At 42.4% G+C, this 25,158-nt stretch overlaps 1 protein-coding gene and 1 non-coding gene across 12 annotated transcripts in view; one reads left to right on the forward strand and one right to left on the reverse strand.

The window, feature by feature from the left end:
• Window positions 1-1,094: 1,094 nt before the first annotated feature.
• The window catches only part of LOC109115885 (uncharacterized), a 39,515-nt gene continuing 15,451 nt past the window's right edge, over window positions 1,095-25,158 (reverse strand). Inside the window, exons 1-5 of one of the 11 annotated variants that reach the window (XR_016080142.1) lie at window positions 10,199-10,995; window positions 10,020-10,098; window positions 9,387-9,771; window positions 4,323-8,481; window positions 1,165-3,666 (exon numbers count right to left, since the gene is read on the reverse strand). Coding sequence is in view for 1 of the 11 variants with exons in the window: in XM_019200439.2 (XP_019055984.1) it covers window positions 7,887-8,498; window positions 10,199-10,225 (639 nt within the window). In the remaining 10 variants the exon portion in view is untranslated. Of the gene's footprint in view, window positions 3,667-4,322; window positions 8,499-9,386; window positions 10,997-25,158 lie in introns of those variants that run through there. The other 10 variants (XR_016080139.1, XR_016080138.1, XR_016080137.1 and 7 more) reach the window with 10 other exon arrangements.
• Window positions 7,903-8,009, forward strand: LOC148803822 (small nucleolar RNA R71). The gene has a single exon (XR_016081718.1). It is a non-coding gene; the product is annotated as a small nucleolar RNA R71 (small nucleolar RNA).

Genomic DNA, 25,158 nt, shown 5'->3' on the forward strand with positions numbered 1-25,158 from the left:
CTTCGAGCACACATTCTTAGTGGTTGCGACTCCATCCCCCTACAATGCTATTTTAGGTCAACCCATTTGTGAGCGTCGAAAAAACTATCTCACTTTCCACTTGGGCTGGAAATGGAGTCTCCACCCATCAAATACGGAATTGTAGGTGATGGGACCTCCGGGATACAGACCAGAAAGCACTTTTGACTTGTTAGTGACTTCAAAGCCCGAAGCACTGGCTAACCAATCCGGGTAAGACTCGGATGGGAGAGGGAAGGGATTAGGTACCCCTCTCCCGGGTCCAATAGGTGGGGACCACAAGGAATTTGAAACAAGGGCAACACAAATACAAATAAGTATCCAATAACGCTAAACAAATAAAAAAGAGCATCCAAAGAGAACTCATCTTTATTATATATTTATTTATTTTATTTTCTTATATTTTTATATTTTATTTTTTAATCCCCTATGAATCTTCGATTCAGCTATTGTTTTTTTTTCTCCTCTTTTATTTATTTATTCTACTTCTTGAGCTAATTCTCAGTGACAGTGGAGTTATTTCTCCAAATCTGATTTTGTTATATAACAAATCAAAATAGCTATCCCTAACTCGAGAGTTTGAATAAAACAAACTTTTAATAAAACAGAGCATTAAATCAATCACCCATAAGTAGAGTGATGCACTTAAAACTACACTAGCAAGTGCACTAGCCGATCAAGTAATATAATGATGAGTAAATTAAGTGTCGTTCCCACGAGGATTAATCCAACAACTACTTGTACTAAATTTACCTTATGTTATCTGATAATCCGAAAATTGATTAATTAATTCCTAATTACCTATCTATACTAATTGCTCTCGAATTAAATCACCCTAACTAAATGGAGAAACTACTCACGATAAGTCAATTGATCTTAAAATCAATTCCGTAACTATCTTATTAAAATACCCAACTAACATTAATTCCAATTATGGTTTGGCGATTTCCCTATTGTCATGAACAGTCTCTTTCGAGCACATGCTAATCTATCTAACATGTAATAACCCCTATATCTCTATCAAGGGTTTAATTAATGTAGATGAATTAATAGAAAAAATCAAATGACATCAGCTCTTACTAAATATATTCCAAACGAATCATGTAAATTATCTCTAAGATGCATTCAATTCATTCCCTTGATTAATTATTCCAATTACCTAAACTCTTTCTCAAGCAATCTAGGTAATTTCATGAAATAAGAGCAACTTGGCCAAAATCACTCTTAATATTACGAACTCTAATCAAGGAATCCCAATAATTGAATAAACATCAATTGAATTAAATTAAAAGAGTAATTACATAACTGAAATAAAATCAATCTTTATCTTAATTGAAGAAGGAATAAAAACTAAATAAAAAAAACCTAACTAAACACGGGTTCCCGAAATCGTTGAATTAAAGAAGAAGACAACCTAAAAATCCTTGCATTGAAGTCCCGATCTTCTCTCCAATTCTCCTTCGGAAGTTTAATAATCCTCCTCCAAGCGCTTCTCCTGGGGTTTTTGTGAAAAGAAAAATCCCATTTCTTTTTTCCTTCCCCTTGCTTTTATACCCTTTCTTGCATCTTTAGAGTCCTAATTTTACCCGAATTCTGCCAATTTAGTCGCACACAGCTGTGTTGAATTAACACACGGCCGTGTCTTCTTCATATTTTCGCACAGTGGAGCCTCCCAGATAGCACACGGTTGTGTCTTTTTTCTACTCAGGTAGAAGTGCTTCCTTGATAAGACATGGCCATGTCTTATTGCTCCATCACCCCAAAATTATTCAAAACTCCCATTTTCTTAAAATTTAGCACATTTAGGGTAAGAACCATTAAAATTTATCCATAAAAACTATATATGAGATAATAAAAAGTGTATAAAATACATACACATCAAATACCCCCACACTTAAGCTTTTGCTTGTCCTCAAGCAAAGATAATAATCATAAATTAATCATTCCCCCAAATTAATCCTATCTATTTTATGAATTCTGAGATGAAAATGTGTTAAGTAATCGGAAATCATACATAAACATTCTAATTCATTCCCATGACAATCCACTCTCACCACATACACAAGGATGAAGGAAGAAAAACATGAAATTCTTCATGTTCTAACTCTCAATTCCATTAAGTATATAATAGCTCCTTGACTTAATTTCATGAATCACCATCACATCGAGCTTGATCTTAGGTTCTGTTAATGCACTAAAAATAATTTCCAACTATATTTTTGTCCCCTTGAACCTCAACCGTCACCACATATCTTTTTTTTTTTTTTTTGAAGGGTTGTGAGTGCATTTTATGCTCCATCTCACAATGGTTAGAGGTAGATATAACATTACTCATATTCCAAGTTGCTAGTTTTACTACTCAACTTGAAATAGTGGCATTGAGACGGAACTCATATCATGAACTGCTAGTTTTACTATTCAATTCATGACAGCGGAGTAGTTCAGACTTTGTCCAAGGACAATTTTGCTTCCTTACTATTCTAAGATGTTCACCAAAATGCTCGAGTGTCCATTAAAACTTCAATCAAGTACAACTATACACATGAATAGAATTAATGTTGGCCATGATAAAAATCATATTTAACTTCTTAATCCTCATGTATTATGATAAAATTGAATAAGTCACAAAAACAAATCATAACATTTATGAATATTTTTCCCTCAAACTTCATCAAATTCTCTCTCATGAATTCACTTCATAGACAACAATTAATTCTGAGGAACTTACCAATTTGTGCGGCCTATCAATACTTATCAATGTTTTCAAACATGCATGCAAGTGCATAATCATATCCTCCACCCACACTTATTATGAATATTGTCCTCAATGTTCATATCAATAATGCACAAAGACAATATATGGGAAGTGTAGAAAGAAGGAACTCAAGAATCTGAAGAAGGTGAATTGAGAGATCTTCCCTGAATAGCTTTGTGATATATGAATTGTGCTCTTTGTCATGTACAATTTAACTGCTAAGAACCAAAAAGAAACTAGGAGAAGAGAATTAAAAACAAACTAGTACACATGTGTTTTTTTTTTTTCTTAACTACTCAAAAATTTCACCTAGTATTAAAGTTTAGAAATCTCTACCTAAAAATGAGCATCCTTGTAAAAACAAAATGTAAGAAATCAATGAAAGTAGAAAACAAAAAAAAATCAATGAAATAATAATAATGAAGAAGAAATAAAGAGAATAAAAATAAAAAATAAAAACTATTTATTGACATTGGGTTGCCTCCCAATAAGCGCTTGTTTTCTGTCTAAAGCTCAACATCCCGGTGTGATCAATGATCATCAAGGTATACAGTTGATGGGGTAGGCAATGCTCCATCAACTATATATGGTTTTAGGCACTGACCGTCGACTTTAAACGTGCCTTGTTCTAGGTGCGTGACCTCTATAGCTCCGTGAGGAAAGATTTGTGATATAGTGAATGGTCTGGACCACCTCGATTTCAGCTTACCTGGGAACAAACGAAGGCGTGAATTATATAAGAGTACTTGCTGACCTACTTGAAAATCACGCCTCTATAGATTCTTGTCATGCCATCGTTTGGTTCGTTCCTTATATATCTTGGCATTCTCATAAGCTGCAAATCTGAATTCATCCATCCCATTGAGTTGCATTCGTCGCGTTTTACCTGCGGCCTGCAAATCAAAGTGCAATAACTTCATGGACCAATATGCTTTATGCCTAATTTCAATGGGTAAATGACATGGTTTGCCAAAAACTAACCTATATGGGGACATGCCAATAGGTGTTTTGTATGCGGTTCGATATGCCCATAATGCATTATCTAACTTAACATACCAATCTTTTCTTGAAGAGTCTATTGTTTTCTCCAAAATTCTTTTTAATTCCCTATTAGCTAATTCGACTTGGCCGCTAGCTTGAGGGTGATATGGGGTAGCTAATTTATGTGTGACACCATACTTTTGCATCAAACACTCAAATTGAGTATTACAAAAATGAGTCCCCCTATCACTAATTATAGCGCGTGGTGTGCCAAATTGAGTGAATATCTTTTTAAGGAATTGGACTACTCTCCTAGAATCATTTGTGGGTAGGGCCATAGCTTCCACCCATCTAGACACATAGTCGACAACAACTAGGATGTATTTATTTCCAAAAGAATTTGGGAATGGTCCCATAAAATCAATACCTCATACATCAAAGATTTCACATATTAATATGTTGGTAAAAGGCATTTCATTGTGTCTAGAGAAATTACATGTTCTGTGGCATTGGTCACATGCGGACACATACCTATGGGCATCCTTGAATAAATTGGGCCAATACAAACCTGATTGTAGCACTTTGGTTGCTGTGCGGTTGGCTCCAAAATGGCCTCCCGCTTCTCGGTCATGGCAACATCTGAGCATGGACTCCATCTCGTCGTCAGGAACACATCTCCAAATGATCTGATCTGCACAAATCTTATACAAAAAGGGGTCCTCCCACAAATAATGTTTCACATCAGAGAAGAATTTATTCTTTTGTTGATATGAAAGATTATGAGGAAGAACATTTCCAGTGAGAAAATTGGCAAAATCAGCATACCAAGGCAATGTATCTACCTGAATTGAATAGAGCTACTCATTAGGAAATTCATCTCAAAGGGCGCTCGTGGTCTTCCCTCCCAAATCTGAATCCTCTAAACGGGAGAGATGGTCTGCAGCAAGGTTCTCAGTGCCCTTTTTATCACAGATTTCGACATCGAACTCTTGAAGCAACAAGATCCACCTGATTAGCCTTGGCTTTGCATCATTCTTTTCAAGTAAATGTCTAAGAGCTGAGTGATCTGTATAAACAACTTTGGACAAGATTAGATAAGAGCAAAATTTATCAACAGCAAAAATTACCACTAATAGCTCCTTTTTCGTCGTGGTGTAATTCTGTTGAGCTTCATTCAAGGTCCTGCTAGCATAGTAAATGGGCTGAAAATTCCTGTTCACTCTCTGTCCTAAAACAACTCCAACCACTGAATCACTCGCATCACACATCAACTCAAAGGGAAGTGTTCAATCCGGTGCTACTATGATCAGTGCATGAGTCAACTTATCTTTCAAGATATTGTATGCTTCTAAGCACTCTTTTGTAAAATCGAAAGGTACATCTTTCTGTAGTAGATTGGACAGAGGCTTAGCTATCTTAGAGAAATCCTTAATGAATCTTCTATAGAATCCTGTGTGCCCCAAGAAGCTTCTCACGGACTGGACAGATGTTGATGGTGGTAATTTCTCAATTGTCTCCACCTTAGCTCTATCAACCTTGATCCCTTTTTGTGAGACTTTGTGTCCCAATACAATACCTTCTTGCACCATGAAATGACATTTTTCCCAATTTAGCACTAGATGAGTTTCTTTGCAACGCTTGAGTACTTTTTCCAAGTTATATAGGCATGCATCAAAGGAAGAACCAAAAATTGAAAAGTCATCCATGAAAATCTCCATAAACTTCTCCACCATATCAGAAAATATACTCATCATACACATCTGAAATGTTGCTGGAGAATCCAAACGACATCCTCCTATAGGCAAAGGTGCTATAAGGACAGGTGAAGGTGGTCTTCTCTTGATCTTTGGGTGAAATCGGAATTTGATTGTAGCCCGAGTATTCATCTAGAAAACAGTAGAACTCATGACCATCTAGTCTTTCTAACATCTGATCGATGAAAGGTAGAGGAAAGTGATCATTGCATGTGGTGTCATTTAGTTTTCTGTAATCAATGCACACTTGCCATCCGGTAACCGTCCTAGTCGGTATGAGCTCATTCTTCTCATTAGGCACTACAGTCATGCCTCATTTCTTTGGTACTACTTGGAAAGGGCTTACCCATGAGCTATTTGAGATTGGGTAGATAATACATGCATCTAATAGTTTGATAATCTCCGCCTTCACCACATATTTCATGTTCAGATTAAGACGTCTTTGGGGTTGAACTGTGGGCTTGTATCCATCCTCCATCAGAATCTTATGAGTTTATATGGATAGATTGATGCCCTTAATGTCTGCTATCTTCCAAGCTAGAGTTGTCTTGTGTTCCCCTAGCACCCGTAACAATTTTTCTTTCTGCAAGGGAGTCAAGGCTGATGAGATAATCACCGGTAAAGATGAAGGTGCTTCTAAAAAGGCATACTCTAGATGTAGTGGGAGTTGTTTTAGCTCAAGGGTGGACGGATTTTCAATCGAATACTTGCTTTTTGAATTTGAGGGTCTGTCCAAGCTCTCCAATTTGATGAACCTCTTTCCCTGAAACTGAGGATTAGCGTTTAAGTATGCTAACAGGCTCTGAATTTCTTCATCATCTTCAATTATTGTTTCCCCTTCTTGTATGCATAACTCAAGGGGATCGGCTGACCTATTGACTTGAAAACACTCACCAACAACATAGTCAATAGCATCTATCATATAACATGAATCATCACTAGATGGTACATGTCTCATAGCATCAGACATCTTAAAAATTACTTCCTCATCTTAAATTCTAAGGATTAATTGTCCTTTTTGGGCATCTATCATTGCCTTTCTTGTAGCTAGGAAGGGTAACCCTAGAATAAGTTGGACCTCAACGTCCTCCTCCATATCTAATACTATGAAATCCACGGGAAAAATAAATTTATCAACCTTAACAATGACATCTTCTATAATTCCCCTAGGATGCTTGATAGACATATCAGCTAATTGCAATGCAACTCTAGTAGGTTGGGGCTCACCTAGCCCTAATTTCTTAAAAACAGAATAGGGCAACAAATTTATACTAGCTCCTAAATCACACAATGCCTTATTGATCTTTAAACTACCTATAGTGCAAGGAATAGTAAAACCCCCTGGATCTTTTAGTTTCTAAGGCAGCTTGTTGAGAAGGATTGTTGAACATTATTCATTCAATGCAACTGTAGCCACTTCTCCCAATTCCCTTTTGTTTGCCAAGATTTCCTTAAAGAACTTTGCATAATGCGGCATTTGGGCTAAGGCGTCTGCAAAAGGAATGTTAGTATGTAAACTTTTAAAAATTTCAAGAAACTTACCAAATTCCTTTTCCATTTTGTGTCGCTTAAGCCAATCAGGAAATGGTACTTGTGGCTTTTGACTTTTTTCCTCCCTTGAATCCGACTGCTCTTCCTCATTCTTTTCAGTTTCTAGAGTGGCATCCATCTTACCTCCTTCTTTTGTTTTTTATTCCACCTTCTTCAGCTCCTTACCATTTCTCAAGGTAATAGCTTGCACTTGCTCCCTTGGATTTGCCTCTGTATTGCTAGGCAAAGCACCTTGGACTTTAGTGGATATCATTTGTGCTAACTGCCCTACTTGAGTTTCTAAATTCTTAATCGATGCCTCTTGATTCTGAAATCTTGTTTCCGCACTCGATATGAATTTAGTCATCAGTTGTGGAGGGGGTTTCACCACATTTTGATATGACCATGAAATATTACGGTGATTCCTCCATCCGGAGTTAAAGGCACGAAGGTAGGGGTTATCTTATTGTCTCGAAAATTTCCCTACGAAATCCACTTGCTTATAGAGCTCATGAATTGATTTCCAACTTGGCACTCAGTACTGACATGACCTCCCCAACACCATTCACAGGCACTGCTTGAACTTGCATGGTTGTAAGCTGCATGTCATCTATCTTCTTGCTAAGAGCTCTCATTTGTGCAGATAATATTGTACAAGTGTCTACATTGTGAATGCCAGCTTGCTTCTTAACTTGAGCCCTCTCGGAGTGCCATTGATCATTATTTGCAACCATCTCTTCAATAAGTGCATGAGCAACCTCAGGTGTCTTGTTGTTAATGGATCCTCTAGTTGTCGCATCCATGATGGTCTTATTTGCCTCAGTTAGTCCATTGTAGAATGTTTGAACCTAGAGCCAAACAAGAAGTCCATGATGTGGGACCTTCCTCAATAGTTCCTTGTAGCGCTCCCATGACTTATATAATGATTCCCCATCTTGCTGAGTGAAAGTTGTGATGTCATTCCACATATTTGCAGTCTTGGATGGAGGAAAATACTTGGCTAGGAAGCGACTGGCCATTTCATCCCAAGTTGAGATCGATCCAGCTGGTAGAGAGTTGAGCCAAGTCTTAGCCTTGTCCTTCAAAGAAAAAGGAAACAATCTAAGTCTCACAGCATCATCACTAACTCCGTTATGCTTGAAGGTGTCACATATCTCCAAGAAGTCAGCGATGTGAGTGTTCGGGTCCTCATTAGCCAATCCACAGAATTGAACAGTGTTCTTAATCATCTGGATGATTGTCGATTTGATTTCAAAGTTATTGGCAGCTATAGCCGGTCTCTCTATGCTCGAGGCTGCACCAGTGAGAGTTGGCTTGGCATAGTCCATCATAGTCCTTTGCTCGGCCATCTTCGTTCTTTTAGCTTTCCCTTGCTTCAAGGCTCTAAGACGACGGTGAAGAGTTCTGTCAATCTTCGGATCGTAGACGATGCTCTCATTCCCACTGTTGCGTGTCATATACTGAACAAGTCAAAGTCGTAAAAATACTATAACGCACAACATAAAAATATACTAAATACTATTAGATTAACAACAGTAAATTATTCCTAATATTGTTATGATAATCCTTGGCAACGGCGCAAAAAACTTGATGCACTTAAAACTATACTAGCAAGTGCACTAGCCGATCAAGTAATATAATGATGAGTAAATTAAGTGTCGTTCCCACGAGGATTAATCCAACAACTACTTGTACTAAATTTACCTTATGTTATCTGATAATCTGAAAATTGATTAATTAATTCCTAATTATCTATCTATACTAATTGCTCTCGAATTAAATCACCCTAACTAAATAGAGAAATTACTCACGATAACTCAATTGATCTTAAAATCAATTCCGTAACTTATCTTATTAAAATACCCAACTGATATTAATTCCAATTATGGTTTGGCAATTTCCCTATTGTCATGAAAAGTCTCATTCGAGCACATGCCAATCCATCTAACATGTAATAACCCCTATATCTCTATCAAGTGTTTAATTTATGTAGATGCATTAATGGCAAAAATCAAATGACATCAGCTCTTACTAAATGTATGCCAAACAAATCATGTAAATTATCTCTAAGATACATTCAATTCGTTCCCTTGATTAATTATTCCAATTACCTAAACTCTTTCTCAAGCAATCTAGGTAATCTCATGAAATAAGAGCAACTTGGCCAAAATCACTCTTAATATTACGAACCCTAATCAAGGAATCCCAATAATTGAATAAACATCAATTGAATTAAATTAAAAGAGTAATTACATAATTGAAATAAAATCAATCTTTATCTTAATTGAAGAAGAAATAAAAACTAACTAAACATGGGTTCCCGAAATCGTTGAATTATAGAAGACAACCTAAAAATCATTGCGTTGAAGTCCCGATCTTCTCTCCAATTCTCCTTCGGAAGCCTAATAATCCTCCTCCAAGCGCTTCTCATGGGGTTTTTGTGAAAAGAAAAATCCCTTCTTTTTTCCTTTCCCCTTGCTTTTATACCCTTTTTTTGCAGTTTTAAAGTCCTAATTTTACCCGAATTCTGCCAATTTAGTCGCACACGGCTACGTCGAATTAACACATGGCCGTGTCCTCTTCATATTTTCGCATAGTGGAACCTCCCAGATAGCACACGGCTGTGTCAAGAGGGTGTGTCTTTTTCCTACTCAGGCAGAAGTGCTTCCTTGATAAGATATGGCCATGTCTTATTGCTCCATCACCCCAAAGCTGTTCCAAAGTCCCATTTTCCTAAAATTCAGTACATTTTAGGGTAAGAACCATTAAAATTTATCCATAAAAACTATATGAGACAATAAAAAATGTGTAAAATACATATATCGATCTCAAATCACAGCAATAGCAATGATCAACATGAAGATAGCAAAAACAGAACGATAGAGCCATTATTATCAACATCACAAAATAAAATAAAATAAAATAAGGAATAACTAAATTAAATCTATTCGAAACCCTTAGGCGGTAATTAATCCTATTACCGTCCCTAAAACTCGGTTACAGAGGTTGCGTTGTCCACTCCGGCACCGGCTAAAATTCACGGAAAAGGGCTTAACAGAACTTCACCATCATCCCCAATTATCGTCAGTCAAATGCAACATTAGTGAGAAAACTAAAATTGAAATCTAAAGAAAAAAATGCAGAATAAATTAGAAGTTACCTGAGATGGGTTTTCGGCCTGATTCATCACGAGAACAGAGAATTTCGGCTGAGATTACGATTTGAAGTAGAATGTTATAGCGGAGAAATGTGTATCAACGCCGAGAGGATTCTCCATTGGACGGGAATGACCTAGGTGGACTGCAGTCATGGGGTTGGTGGAAACGAGACCTCTGTCTGAGTGTGAGTCTTGCCGACAAATTGAGAATGTAAGCTCGGATTAAAGAAACCTCAGTCAACTAATATGAATGCCCTTTGTCGATTCCGATCGATCAATGATGCATTTCGGTTAACTCTGGTGAGTGCCGCTACTGATCTTGGTTCAGGCAAGGAAGAGAGCGGAGGACGATGGATGATCTGAGAGAATGATGGGAGGAGAGAAAAAGCATAAAGCAGAAATGGGGAGCTGGGCAGATCCACCACCGCTGCAAGTTGCAGCGGCAGTGACAAAACAGAGAGACAGAGAAAAAAATGGTGGAAGAGGGGAAGAAGAAGAAGAAGAATATCAGAAATAAAATAGAGAGAGAGGGAGAGACTGGGGATGAAGTAAACTCGCCGCTGCTGCTCTGGTTCGCCGCGGATCGCCATATCTCTCGTTCTCTATTCTTTTGCGGATGGGGAAGAAGGAGACCAGTTGCTCCTCAACTCGATTTTGGCAGTTCGGTGTTGGAAGAGGAAGAAGAAGACAGAGGGAGGAAAGAGGGTGAGAGGAAGTGGGAGAGAAGAGGGTTCGCCGCCGCTGGTTTCGTTCGAACAGGGGGAGAGAAGAGAACAGTTCATTTGGGCAAACGTGGACTTTAGATTGTACATATATGGGGGTAGGGGCATTTTCGTAATTTTGGAGAACTCGAGGGGTATTTTTGTAAGTTTGGAAAATCTGGTCAAACCGGGTCAGAGGGCGGTCAAATTGGAGTTCTTGATGGATGGCTTAGATTTTGGGTAAAATATGGAGGGTTGAGATGGGTCTGGCCACAGAGTGGGTTGGTGTTAATGGGTTAGCAAGATTGATCAAAATGGAATCTTTTAAGATGGAAGGGTAAATGTGGATATTTATGGCTAGAATTTGGCAAGGTGGGGGTTCCGGGGACTCTTGGTTGATTAGCAGGGTCAGATTGGCCAAACTGGGCCCGGATCAGGCAGATCTGGAAAGGGATTGATTTGGCTAATCTGGAGCTTCAAAATGGAATCTATGTTCGATGAAGGAGTAAGCGAAGGTGTTTTGGGATGCAATTTTACAGGTGGGTATTTGGAGGTATCCACGATCTGATGATGAAGTCTGATCAGTCTTAGAGGGTCAAGATCGTAAGAATTTGGGTCAATGAGATGTTTCGAAGTGGAATCTTGGTTTGATGGAGGGACAAATGAGAGAAGCTAGGGTTGAAACTTCATGGGTGTCCAGAGTCTAAAGGTGTGGTCTGATCAGTTCAGGTGTGTCAAGATCAAGGTAATCTAGGTAATGAGTGTTTAGGTTAATGAGGGAGATCAAAATGGAATCTTTGTTTGATAAGGGAGTAAATAGGGGGATCTTGAGTTGAAATTTTATGGGTAGGTGTTTTGGGAGATCTTGGTCTGATGGTTGTGTTAGATCTAGTGGTTAAGGTGTAAGTAGGGGTCGATTGGGGCCATCGGATTGGTATCATACAGGTTTAACAGTGGATTTGAGGGATCTTGGGGTGAAACTTGGGTTTTCTGGGTTTTTGAGTGACACCATCGGATGCTCAGATGGCGGCCTGAGCAAAAATGGGATGCTGACACCATCTTACATGCCCTACGTGCGGTGGTGTCGACTTACTACTTGTCTATGAAATTTCCGACGAGCTACGGAGTAGTAGTACAAGGCAACCAGTTGGAGTCACGTAAGTGTTACGTAGCCGCACTAAAGGGTAGGGCAAAGTTGGCAAACAACATCGAACTAGAACCACCCCCGAGCACACGGAAGAGCGAGCTGCCCCAATGGAAGAGACAATCCAGGTCTCGGTCTTCGATGTCGAGCCAACGAAGACCCTCCAGATCGGCGCTCTGCTAAGCGAACCGCTTCGATCACAACTATTAAGTTTCTTACTTAGTAATTTAAATGTTTTTGCTTGGTCCGCGACAGAGATCCCTTAGTTAGACCAGTTAGACAAAGAAAAAGGAACCTCGCATCGGAGTGGTGAAGGGTAGTTGATGAGGAGGTCGGGAATCTCCTCGCAGCAGATTTCGTTAAAGAGGTCCAATACCCGAGTTGGATGGCCAACCCGGTGCTCGTAAAGAAAGCCAATGGAAAGTAGCGCATGTGCGTCGCCTACACTGACCTCAATAGAGCCTGCCCGAATGATTGCTTCCCTCTTCCTAGAATAGATCACTTGGTAGACGCGACCTCGGGGCAAGAGTTGTTGATCTTCATGGATGCCTACTTCGGTTACAATCAAATTAAGATGGACTTAACTGAGTAGGAGAAGACTACATTTGTAACCGAACTACGGCTGTACTGTTATAAAGTAATGCCCTTCAGACTGAAAATGTTGGAGCAACCTTCAAGTGCCTTGTAAATAAGATTTTTGAACCCTTGATTAGAAATAAAGTTGAATTTTACGTAGATGACATGGTCGTGAAGACCCAGTTTTTAAATTCTTTGCTTGATGATTTAAACTCTGTTTTCCAAATTCTAAAAAAGTTTACCATGAAGCTTAACCCGAACAAATGTGTCTTCAGGGTAACGTCGGCCAAATTCCTTAGCTATATAGTGAACTGACGTGACATCGAGGCCAATCTGGATAAAATAAAGGCTATACTGAATATGAGACTACCCCAAAAAATAAAAGAAGTACAAAGGTTAACCGGTCGGGTAAACACCCAAAACGGGTTTTTGTCTAAATTGGTGGGTCAGTGCCTACCCTTCTTCAAAGCAATTAAAAAGAATGAGGACTTCAAATGACCCGAAGAGTGCCAGCTCACATTTGATGAGTTGAAGAAATACCTAATACACCGATTTTAACGTGACCTGAAGTAGGAGCGATCTGAGGCTATACCTCTCTACGAGTGACAAGGTGGTCAGCTCGGTACTGATCAGAGAAGTAGACCGGGTCCAACGACCCATCTACTATGTATGTAAAGTCTTGCAGGCATCTAAAACTAGATACCCCGATATCGAGAAGCTGGCATATGCCCTCGTCATTGCAACTTGGAAGCTACGCCCTTACTTCCAAGCTCACACAATCATCGTCCTGACCAACAAACCTTTGAGCCACGTCTTGCAGAAACCTGAGGTATTAGGCGAACTGACGAAGTGGGCCATCGAGCCGAGCGAGTACGACATCCGGTTCAAGCCACGCCCAGCGATTAAAGCCCAAGTCTTAGTGGATTTTGTTGCGGAGTGCACGTTCAGCACACCGGCCCCTAAAATGGCTAAGCGAATTAGTACGTTGGAGGTGTTAACCGATGTGGAACTGGTTCTGGTTAGGGAGGGCTGACCTGGGACGATGAGCCCTGGATCCTCTTCATTGACGGCTCATCTAATTAGTGAGGAAGCGGTGCTGAACTCGTATTGTACAGGCCGAGCGAGGTAAAGTTGGAATATGCTCTCCGGTTTAGATTTGAAGCGTCAAACAACAAGGCAGAGTATGAGGCCCGAGAACCAGGTAAATGGAGTACGCTCTCCCATTTGGTTGTGAACCAGGTAAATGGTGAATACAAGGCTCAGGAACCTGCCATGATGGATTATCTGACCAAAGAAAGGGAACTCCTGCCCTCCTTCCTCTCCTAGTTTATCCGACAAGTACCGAGGTTAGAGAATGCCAAGGCCGACGCACTTTCGAAGTTGGCAAGCATAAGTGACAACACGATGAGGACAGTGTACATAGAATAGTTGGCTCCATGCACCCCATGTGGTTTTTCACATTTTTAGAAACACAACTATCTCCGTCACTGAGATTGGAGGGAATCTCAGAGATGCCCAAAATAGAAATGGAGCATAGATTAAAAGCTCTTTCTATGTGATGACATGAATCAATTAGGTTGTGCACTTATAAATCTGTTTTGCCTTTACCAGAAATGGCAAACGGAAACTTCACCAAGTTGTTGGATGATAACAAACTCAAGGGCCCTAATTATGTTGACTGGTTCGGAAACCTTATGCTGGTTCTGACATTTGAGAAATTGGACAAATTTTCTAAGAACCCTGCTCTGAATCATTGGGGTGACAGGGTTTCTGAGGCCCGAAGGAGAGAGTATCAAGAATGGGAAGAGAAATTTTCTCTTGCCTAGTGTTATATTATAGCCTCTTTAGACAATCTGATACAGCGACAACTTGATAAGATTGAAGTGTCCAAGGATATATTGGATAGTCCGAAGACTATGTACGAAGAGCAGAACTGTCCTATTTGATAAAGGGTTTTAAAATTGTTTATGACCGCACAGATGACCGAGAACCAACAAGTTCGTGACCATTGTCTAAAGAAGATGGGTTAAGTTAATGAATTGGAGGCTCTCGGGCCAGGGCTAGATCATGACACCAAAATTGATGTTGTTCTCAATTCCTTGCCTCCATCCTTTAATCAATTTATCATGAATTACAACATGAATAAGCTAAACGTTAGCCTTCAAGAACACAACAATATGTTGTAGAGGGCTGAAGAACTGATTAAGAATGACAAACCGATAGCCATGTTTGTTGAATGTGGCAAATTGGGCAAAAAAAAACAGTAGACTAAAAGGAAGGCTCAGAAGAAGGGTAGCAAAACTAAAAAGCAGAAGAAAGATAAGGAATCGGATGCCTATCACTTCTGCAAGCAAACCGGCCACTAGAAGAGGAATTGCCCTTAATACTTGGAGACGAAGAAACAAGGTATGTTCGATTCTTTCATCATAGAGACCAATCTGTTTGTCACTTCTGCTTCCTGGTGTATTGACTCCGGGGCTTCAACTCATGCGTATAACTTACTGCAGGGTTCAAGATAAGCAGAAGACTGAGTGGTGGAGAAGTGACACTTTTCTTGGGGACTTTTGCAACTATTGCAACTACGGCCAGGCATTGTAGAATTAGTTTTCAGAGAATGGATTATTGTACTGAAAGATTGTCTTTTTGTACGTAATTTAAAAAGAAATTTGATTTTTGTCTCAAAATTGTATATGGATGGTTATTCTATTTTGTCTAGTAATGTAATTACTATTAAACGAAATAACAAATTCCTAGCATATGGGGAACTTGAGAATTGTCTCTATGTTCTCCATCCCTCTCTGGAAACCAACATTACCGACTTGGCCACATTAACATAGATCGTATCACAAGGTTGGTAAAGGATGGTCCTTTGGATTTTCTAACCGTAGAAGATCTTTCAACCTGTGAACCTTGCCTTCAAGGTAAGATGACGAAGCGACCATTTAACAGTAAGCCTGAAAGATCTACAGGCACACTTGACCTGATACATACTGATATATCTGGTCCCCTAAATGTTAGGACACGTAATTAGCACATTTATTTCATAACCTTTATCGAGGATTATTCTCGGTATGGTTACGTGTACCTAATGAGACATAAGTCTGAGTACTTTGAAAAGCTCAAGGAGTTCAGACAATAAGTCAATAAACAGTTAGAGAGAGAAATTAAAACCCTTCGATCAGATCGAGGTGGTGAGTATCTCTCTGACGACTTCAGGGACTACTTAAAGGACAATGGAATAGTATCACAATTAGCCCCTCCCGCTACACCATAGTTAAACGGTGTGTCGGAAAGGAGGAACCGAACCTTATTGGATATGGTCCAATCACTTCTCATCCACTCAGAATTACCTACATCCTTTTGGGGATATGCATTGAAGATAGCAATTTGTGTGCTGAATCGAGTTCCAACCAAATCCGTTCCGAAAACTCCCTATGAGGTTTGGATCGGGAAAAAAACAAGTGTGATACACTTGAAAATTTGGGGTTGTTCGACACATGTTAAAAGAACTAGTGCTGACAAATTGGAATTTAAGACCAGTCGTTGCCTATTTGTAGGTTACCCCAAATGCTCTATAGGTTACATATTCTATGATCCGAAAGAACAAAAGGTGTTTTGTAGTCGAAATGTCTATTTCTTAGAAGAAGATTACATCCTAGAGAATCTTCAGCAAGAAGTTGTTCTTGATGAGGAGAGCCCAGGAGTAGTGGGAGATCTCCCACAAGCTCCAAATACTCAACCTAGGAAGTCTACCTAAGTATCCAGGCCTCTAGTTCGTTACGGTTATGACAAAGAATGCTACTTAGTGGAAGCCACGACAAGTGAGGATGATCCCATGACTTATGTGGAAGCTATGTTTGACATAGATTCTCTGAAGTGGGTAGATGCCATGAAAGCCGAGATGGACTTGATGGAAACCAACAAGGTCTGGACTCATTTGGACCCACCCTCTGAGGTAAAAGCAATTGGTTGCAAGTGGATTTACAAGAGGAAGATGGGCCCAGATGGTAACATTGAGACCTATAAAGCTCGTCTTGTAGCAAAAGGGTACACTTAGAAAGAATGAATCGATTATGAGGAGACATTTTTGCTAGTGGCTATGCTGAAATCTATTAAGATCTTGCTAGTTGTAGCAGCATACCATAACTACGAGATTTGGCAAATGGATGTCAAAACCGCATTCCTGTATGGAGATCTTACTGAAGATATCTATATGCAGCAACCGCAAGGATTCATTGCTGCAAGTTAGGAACACATGGTATGCACACTTAACCGATCCATATATGGACTGAATCATGCTTCTAAGAGTTGGAACATTTGGTTTGACTCTACTGTCAAACAGTTTGACTTTGAGCAAAATCCAGATGAACCCTATGTTTACAAGAAAACCAGTGGGGATAAGGTTACATTGTTGGTTCTGTATGTAGATGACATTCTACTCAATGGGAATGATGTAGGAATGTTAACTACGATGAAAGTGTGGCTTTCACAGCAATTCTCCATGAAAGATCTTAGATTTCCAGTCAGATCCCAAATGATAGAAAGTCTACATCTGGGTATTTTTTACGATGGGGGCCTGTGCAGTTCGCTGGAAAAGTAGCAAACAAGCTTCCACCACAGAATCCACAACTAAAGCCGAATACATTGCCGTAAGTGAAGCGGCTAAAGAAGCCGTCTGGATGAATAAGTTCATTAAGTAATTAGGAGTAATTCTATCCAGCACATCACCCATTCCACTGTTGTGTGACAACAATGGAGCTATAACTCAGGCTAAGGAGCCACGACCCACTCGAAGTTGAAGCACATCGAGATGAAGTACCATGTACTGTGGGAGATAGTTGGTAGAGAGGACGTCCTGATTCAGAAAGTAGCATTAGCGAAGAATGTAGTAGACCCATTGACTAAGCCACTTACACAGAAAGAGTTTGAGAAACACGTAGAAAGTATGGGACACCGGCTTGTACCCGATTAGACCAAAGTGCAAGTGGGAGCTGTTAGACAGTTATGCCCATAACTCCAATCAAGTTGATGTACCTTTTGACATTTATTGTAAATAAATTAAATACATGATTGATTCATGTCATTGTGGTGTGATTCTGTGTAATACCCTTAAACTAGACACTTATGAGACTCGTGTTAGTTTATAATCTTCATAGCCATTGGATAGATCTGGGGAGATTTATCCTGCCAAGGTTGACACCGATGTGCCACCAAGTTGGTTGGGGTGGCTTGTCTCGGCTACTAGGGTGAGACCTGAGGTACATGTAGTGTGGGTTTTCTTGAAACCCTAAACCGGACCAAATTCCAGTATTGCCCTAGACCTTGGAGATAGATGGAAAAAATTGGAATGTTACACCTGACCCCTAGACTCGATTATGGTATTGCACTAGGTGTCGGATTGGGTTGTCTTTGATATTCCTATCAATGAAATCCTTAAAGGGGTTAAAACTTGGGTATGCTGGGACTGTCCGAGAATTCATCTGAGTGGGTGATTATAGTGACGGGATCAACCCCTTTATCGGACAAAGTGAATGATCGGGGAATGCATTCTCTCTGATGGAAACCTAAACGGTCGGTAGTTGATTTCAAACGTTGAGATTTGTTTTTACAAAATATATTTATATAGAGATATACATATATATATATATATTATGATTTCAAATTGTTTACAAAATGTTTTAATTCTCAGGATCCATGTGAGTAAAGAGTACAACACTGACCTTGCAGCCGAGGGAGAGGTCCTCTCTTGTCAAGCAATGTTTGATCATTATGGGCTGAGAGGTTAAGTGTAAGACCATTGAGGGTAATACTTGATGGGCTAATCTTGCATTTGCCCACAGTCCTTGGATTTTCATAAGGTAGCTGGACCCAAGGACCATTTAGTGTAAATGTTGGGCCCATTAAGAGCCCATGGTGATGGACTCAGGGGTTCACTGTCTCCTACAATGAATTCGGCCAGGCCTTGTAACAAAGGCTGGGTTGAGCCCATGTGGCTGATGTGAAGATCAATGTTTAGGTCCCACGCCATACAAAGAGAGCCAACTAGGCAGCAGGTTAAGGAGTAAATGAGCACATAAACTTAATGGGCCAAAAGCACAATTCGAACTGGGCTTAAGTTAGTTAATTAAAAGGAGGAAAAATCAGATTTATAATCTTATTTGGATCAAGAAACTCTCTCTCCTAATTAGATTAGGAGGCTGATCCAAAGAAGAATATAAATAGGGGGCGAATTCCTCAGTTTTAACACACAGCAATATGCAGAATTCTCTCCTATTCTTGCCATCCCTATCTAATTCGATCTCCTCTTGTGGAATTAATCAAGAAAGGTTCTTGATATTGTTTCTTGGTTGAAGAAATAATTTGAAGTCGTGCTCACCAGCCCCTGTTCGATTCTTGTTGAAGAATCTTGGTTCTTGTTGAAGAGTCATCCTGCTGATCCTGCTTCATCACACACTGTGTCATCAGTGGAAGTGGGTTTTGGTCTTCTCCTTGGGCGTGAACACCTTCATTGGGAGTTACTGCTACTTCGTATCTGATATATCCCTCTCCTCCCTTTTGGTTTAAGATCTGGTCCGGTTTTGGATTTAAGAACAAACCTTGAAAAAGTAGTTTTCTAAATTAGGGAATGTGATTCCCGGATGGGAGAAAAGAAATTTTTGAAATTTCGCCCAACCTTCCTATAGGGTTCGGCCATCCATACTATGGATTTCCTATCCCTTTAGGGCGCTCGCCCAAAAAGCACTAAGGCAAGGGTCCTACTGGCCCACAATGAAAGTGGATGCACTCGAGCTCGTGAAGAAATGTGACAATTGCCAGAGGCACGCCAACATCCTTCATCAACCTGTTGTAGATCTGAAGTACTTGACCAGCCCGTGGCCTTTCACGAAGTGGGTGGAAACTGAGCCACTTGTGACAATCATAGCTCGGAATGCGTAAAAATTTTTCTAGAAGAACATAGTTTGCCGCTTCAGATTACCCAAAATATTGATACCAGACAACGGAAAGTAGTTCGAGGATATCAAGTTCCAGAACTGGTGTGCTGAGATGGAGATCTAGCAAAATTTCACATTGGTAGCGCACCCACAAGAGAACAGACAGGCCGAGGTGACGAACAGGGCCATCCTCTGCAGACTGAAAGCTCGTTTGGCACAAGCTAAAGGCTTATGGGTGGACGAGTTGCCTACTATCCTTTAGGCCTATAGAACGACCATCAAGACTACAACATGTGAGACAACATTTAATTTGATATATACTAGGGAGGTCGTCATCCCAGCTGAGATCGAAGTACCAACCATGCGACTTGAGGCGTATGACGAAGAGGCCAACGTCAATGAACTACGGGCAAAGCTTAACTTGATCGAGGAAGTATGTGACCTGGCCTACATCCTGACTGCGGCCTACCAACCACGGGTAACTCGGTACTATAATTCCCGGGTCAAAAGATGGCAATTCCGATTTGGTGACCTAGTACTCCGAAAGGTGATGGTACCTGAGCCCGGCATAGGTAACCTCGGACCAAACTGGGAGGGTCCATACAGAGTGAGACAGGTTTTCGGCAAAAGCACGTACAAGCTCGAGATGTTGGAAGGGAAACAGGTACCCCAAGCTTGGAACATTGACAGTTTGAAGAGATACTACCTATGAGCTCGAGAGTAAGACTTCTACAAAACTTCACTAAGTCCAAGAGACCAGCGAGCTAGTCAAGGCGCGCAATGGAGGGTGGACTATGAGTCGCTCCCAAAGCCTAAGGGCCGCAGCGCTGAGCTGATAAAAGACCCCGGCACTAAATAAGACCCAGTCGCTTCTTCAGCATGGGCAACTTAAGACCTAGTCACCTCTTCAGCATGGGCAACACAAAAAAATTCGACTCGTGCTCAGCCTCATTGGTAGGTAGACAGGTTGAGCACATACCCTACAATGTCAGCTTACCTCAGCATACATCAACTTTGAATTACTCCTAATTGTGCCTAGCTCATCAGCTCGGTACCTCGGGGTAATCTACACTTTGAATTTTTTTTGCAAATATATGGTACACAAAATGACAAAAGAAAGTATTTCATTACTTTGTAGCCAAAAAGTTGTTCTAGTACAAGCAAAAAAAAAAAAGCTATTGTAGTCTACTAAGCCAAGCTCGAAGGCTCAGTATACATTGTATGTATAGGGAGGTCTAAGAAAAGAAGCAAAAGTATCAGTCTTCATGGGGTTCCTCGTCCCCTCCATCGATGTGCTTGAAGTCTTTAGTCGATTCAACTTCCATAAATGCATCTGCAACAACAACCTCATTGGTCTCCATGACCTCGTCGACTGTCACATTTAAACTGCCCGACTTCTCCCCAGCTTCCTCACTGACGCCATCATCTCCTTTCTCCTCGGAGTCTGGGTCCTCCTTTTCAGACTAGATCACCGCCTCCGTGGAAACCCCAATGGTGGTAAGCAGTTTGAGGTTGAGCTGAGGAAACGCACGCCTGGCCAACTAGCGACAAAACTTGAACCCTTTGCAGAACGCCGAAGTAGCAGTTTTGTCACAAATTTTCTGAACTTCGGAGAAGATGGCCTCACGTTTGGCAAGGAGAGCCTTATGTTCCTCAATTTCCTCCACTAGCTCGTAGATGCGCTCATTTCTTCGCTTCGCCTTGGCCTTCCACTTCCTTGCACAATCCACGGCTTTTAGCATTTTGGCCTGGCACTCCGTCACTTTAGACTCGGCAGATTGCGTCTTGGCTTCCAAGGCATTTACCTTGGCCTCAGCAGCATTTACCTTGGCACTCCATCTGACGATCAGATTGCTCCACCAGTGAATGAATCATTGAGTTCATCTAGAAGAACACATCGTTAACAAAGGCAGAAAATGCAAACAGCATGGAAGTAAGTTCAAGAACATACCATCATAAGATGATCCCAAGCTGTAGCGGTGAGCTTAGAATGTGGCATCTCAGCGTACTTGGAGACTTCGACAGGGAAGACAGCCTCCTTGCTCTTGAGAGTGGCTACCCGGGCGTCGAAGATGCTCTGGCCCTCCTCGGGGATTGCATTGGAAGCAGTGACCTCAGGTTGAATGGGTCGGGGCTCGGGTTCCTGGGCCACCTCGGGCTCATGGAGTAGCGACCTGGTTCCCTAGTGATCTTCGACTAGGTCGATAACCGGGGCATCTTCCCTCTTTGTTGAAGTAGCAGGTGCAGGGGGAGCAGTGACGGGCTCGGTAGTTGGGGGATCGGCATGGGACACCTTCCTTTTCTTCTTCTTCTTCATATCAGTAAAGAGCTTCAAGATCGGAACATCAGCCATGATGCCTGCGAGTAAAAGAGCCCAATCAGCTAAAGAAATGGAGTAAAAAGACTAAGTGTATGTTTGTACCAAAGTGGAGACCTACCTGAACTTAGCCCCGCACTGACTAGTTTCGCCTTGGCTAGAAAATTCTTCAAACTTAACCTGAGCTTCGCCCAAGACCAGATTTCCTTCTTCGCTTCCTTATCTAGCTTGGTGTCGGGGTCACTGATGGCCGTCCTCCAATGTGTCAGAAATGACCACCCTCCAGCCACAGTAACGATGAAGTAGCGTCTCTTCCAGGTCGGGACCTTGTTGGGGTAATCAAACAAGATTTTGTACCTAGATCAGGGGGTCAGGTAGTAACTACGTTTTTCGGACAAAGAGACACTGGCGGGATTCTTCTTAAATAAGAAAATCGAGCTAAAAATGTCTAAGCTTAAAGGTCTCCCATAGTCGTGGAAGAGGGAGATGAGGCCTACGATGGTGAGAACTGAATTTGGGTGGAGCTAGTATATGGCAATGTTGAAAAATATGATGACCTCGACAACGAAGGGATGGAGCGAGAAGCGTAGTCTGTTGCCAACTACTCTTCAAATACCACGATCTCATCATGATCATGGTCCCAAGGATACCATTCTAATGGAATGCTCCAGCCATGGTCCTCAGGGAACTTATAGTATGCAGCCAACACTCGGAGCCTCTTCGCCGTAATCATAGAAGGACCAAAGCAATCTGGCCCTGGCTTTCGAGAGTGACGAGAGGTTAAGGCTTCCTTCCCAGAGACCTCGTACTCCTGGGTTAAAGTGTTCACCACGGATGATGGGACCTCCGACCCCCAAAGCCAAAGGGGAGGAAAAAGGATGGTAACCCCCGCTCTCTAGCTCTCTCATTTCTCTCCAAGCCCTCTGTAATCAGAATGCTAACTTAGGCATCGGAGAGTCCCCGCTGGGAAAATACCCCCGGGTCCTCTGATTCAGTTCTCGCAGGTCCCTCAGCTCCCGCCGTCTACAAAGGAAAGAAAATCACCTCACGCGGAGGGTAGTCGGGTTGCGCTGCAACAAGGAGCTCCACCATCCTCTAAGTTGCAGACCGCCTAGGAGCAAGTCAAGTGACGAGTTCGCCATCAGGCAGTTTGCCACCAGGCAGTTCGCCACCAGGCAGCTCGCCACCAGGCAGTTCACCACCAGGCAGCTCGCCACCAGGCAGTTCGCCACCAGGGAGTTCGCCACCAGGCAGTTCGCCCCCAGGCAGTTCGCCACCAGGCAGTTTGCCACCAGGCAGTTCGCCACCAGGCAACTCGCCACCAGGCAGTTCGCCACCAGGCAGCTCACCACCAGGCAGTTCGCCATCAGGCAGTTCACCACCAGGGAGTTCACCACCAGGCAGTTCGCCACCAGGCAGTTCGCCACCAGGCAGTTCGCCACCAGGCAGTTCGCCCCAGGCAGTTCGCCACCAGGGAGTTCGCCACCAGGATGTTCGCCCCAGGCAGTTCGCCACCAGGGAGCACCACCAGGCAGTTCGCCACCAGGGAGCACCACCAGGCAGTTCGCCACCAGGCAGTTCACCACCCGGCAGTTCGTCACCAAGTAGCCCTCCACCAGGGAGCTTGCCATTGGGTAGTTCACCACCAAGCAGTTCTCCCCCAGGGAGTTCGCCACCAAGTAGCTCATCACCAAGGCACGTCACCATCGGGTCAAACAACGAGGTACTTAGCCAAAAAATTTATACATCACAAAAAATGGTACGTGACCAAAAACGGTTACATCAATTGGCGCCGTCTGTGGGAACACGCTACGAAAAGCTAAGTTCTCATCCTACAAAAGCTAAGTTCTCATCTTACCAAAGCTAAGTCCTCACTTTTTTGAAGCTATCACTTTATAGTTTACATTTTTTATGAACTAAAAAACTATGCAGGGAGCTAACAGACTAAGTAGCTCTACCAACCTTACTTTCAATTCAGATAATGCCTCATCAGTCCTCTCCGCAAGGTCCCCCCTACAAAGATGAGCTCTTCGTGGCTTCCGTGGGAGTTGACGACCAACAGACTACATAGGCGCCCTTACCGGTCGAGCCTTCCAAGGCTCCCGTGTGAGCTGGCGACCTAAAGTTAGTAGTGCTGCCCCCGAAGGTCGAGCTCCTAGTAGCTTCTTGTAGGAGTGGGTGACCGGCATTACGAAGCTGATGCAGCACAATCATAGCTCGACACCTCACAGGCAAAGCCTACGGGCCACATTATTGCTTAAGACCCGGTCGCCTCTCCGGCACGGGCAAAGTCAAAAAAGAGTAGACTACGAGTCACTCCCAAAAGCCTACGGGCCACATTACTGGTTAAGATCCGGTCGCCTCTCCGGCATTGGCAAAAGTCAAAAAAGAGTAGACTACGAGTCACACTATGGGCCACATTACTGCTTAAGACCCGGTCGCCTCTCCGGCACGGGCAAAAGTCAAAAAAGAGAAGACTACGAGTCACTCCCAAAAGCCTACGGGCCACATTACTGCTTAAGACCCGGTCGCCTCTCTGGCATGGGAAAGTCAAAAAAGAGTAGACTACGAGTCACTCCCAAAGCCTACGGGCCACATTACTGCTTAAGGCCCAGTCGCCTCTCCGGCACGAGCAAAAGTCAAAGAAGAGTAGACTACGAGTCACTTCCAAAGCCTACGGGCCACACTATTGCTAAATATCCAGTCGCTTCCTCAGCAGGAACAAAATCAGCAAAAGTGAACTATAAGTTGCCCCAGAGCCTAAGGGCTACACTACTGAACTGGCGGAGACCCCCTCGTCTTACTGGCAGCTCGCCACATACAGGCAGCTCCCAAAGCCTAAGGAATTGGATCAAAACTTACTAGCTTGTCGACTTACGGGCCAAAAGAAATCTACTCCCTTCACTGAGTTACTCTCAGCTCGGGAGTGGGGGGAAATTGATGAGGGCAGATTTGGCCCTCTAGTGAAATTGCAACACGTGGCACCTCGTGACAACTAGGCAAGCACCCAAGCAACAACTTACCAAGTTGGTGTCCCCCCCCCCCGGGCACCGGTCTGGCTGGCTTGGCGCGACCTGCACGCGGCCTACGGGCGGCCTGCAAGCGGTCTGGCGCGGCCTGCGCGCGACCTGGCGCGGCCTGCGTTTGACCTGCGCGCGACCTGCGCGGCCTGCGCGACCTGGCCCGGACGCAGGCGCCGACCTGGCAATCTGGCCCGGACACAGGCGCCGACCTGACAACCTGGCCTGGACATAGGCGCCGGCCTAGCAACCTGGCCCGGACACCGACCCGCC

Source organism: Nelumbo nucifera, chromosome 1 (genome assembly GCF_055504915.1).
Source record: "Nelumbo nucifera cultivar China Antique chromosome 1, China Antique-T2T, whole genome shotgun sequence".
Lineage (NCBI taxonomy): Eukaryota > Viridiplantae > Streptophyta > Magnoliopsida > Proteales > Nelumbonaceae > Nelumbo > Nelumbo nucifera.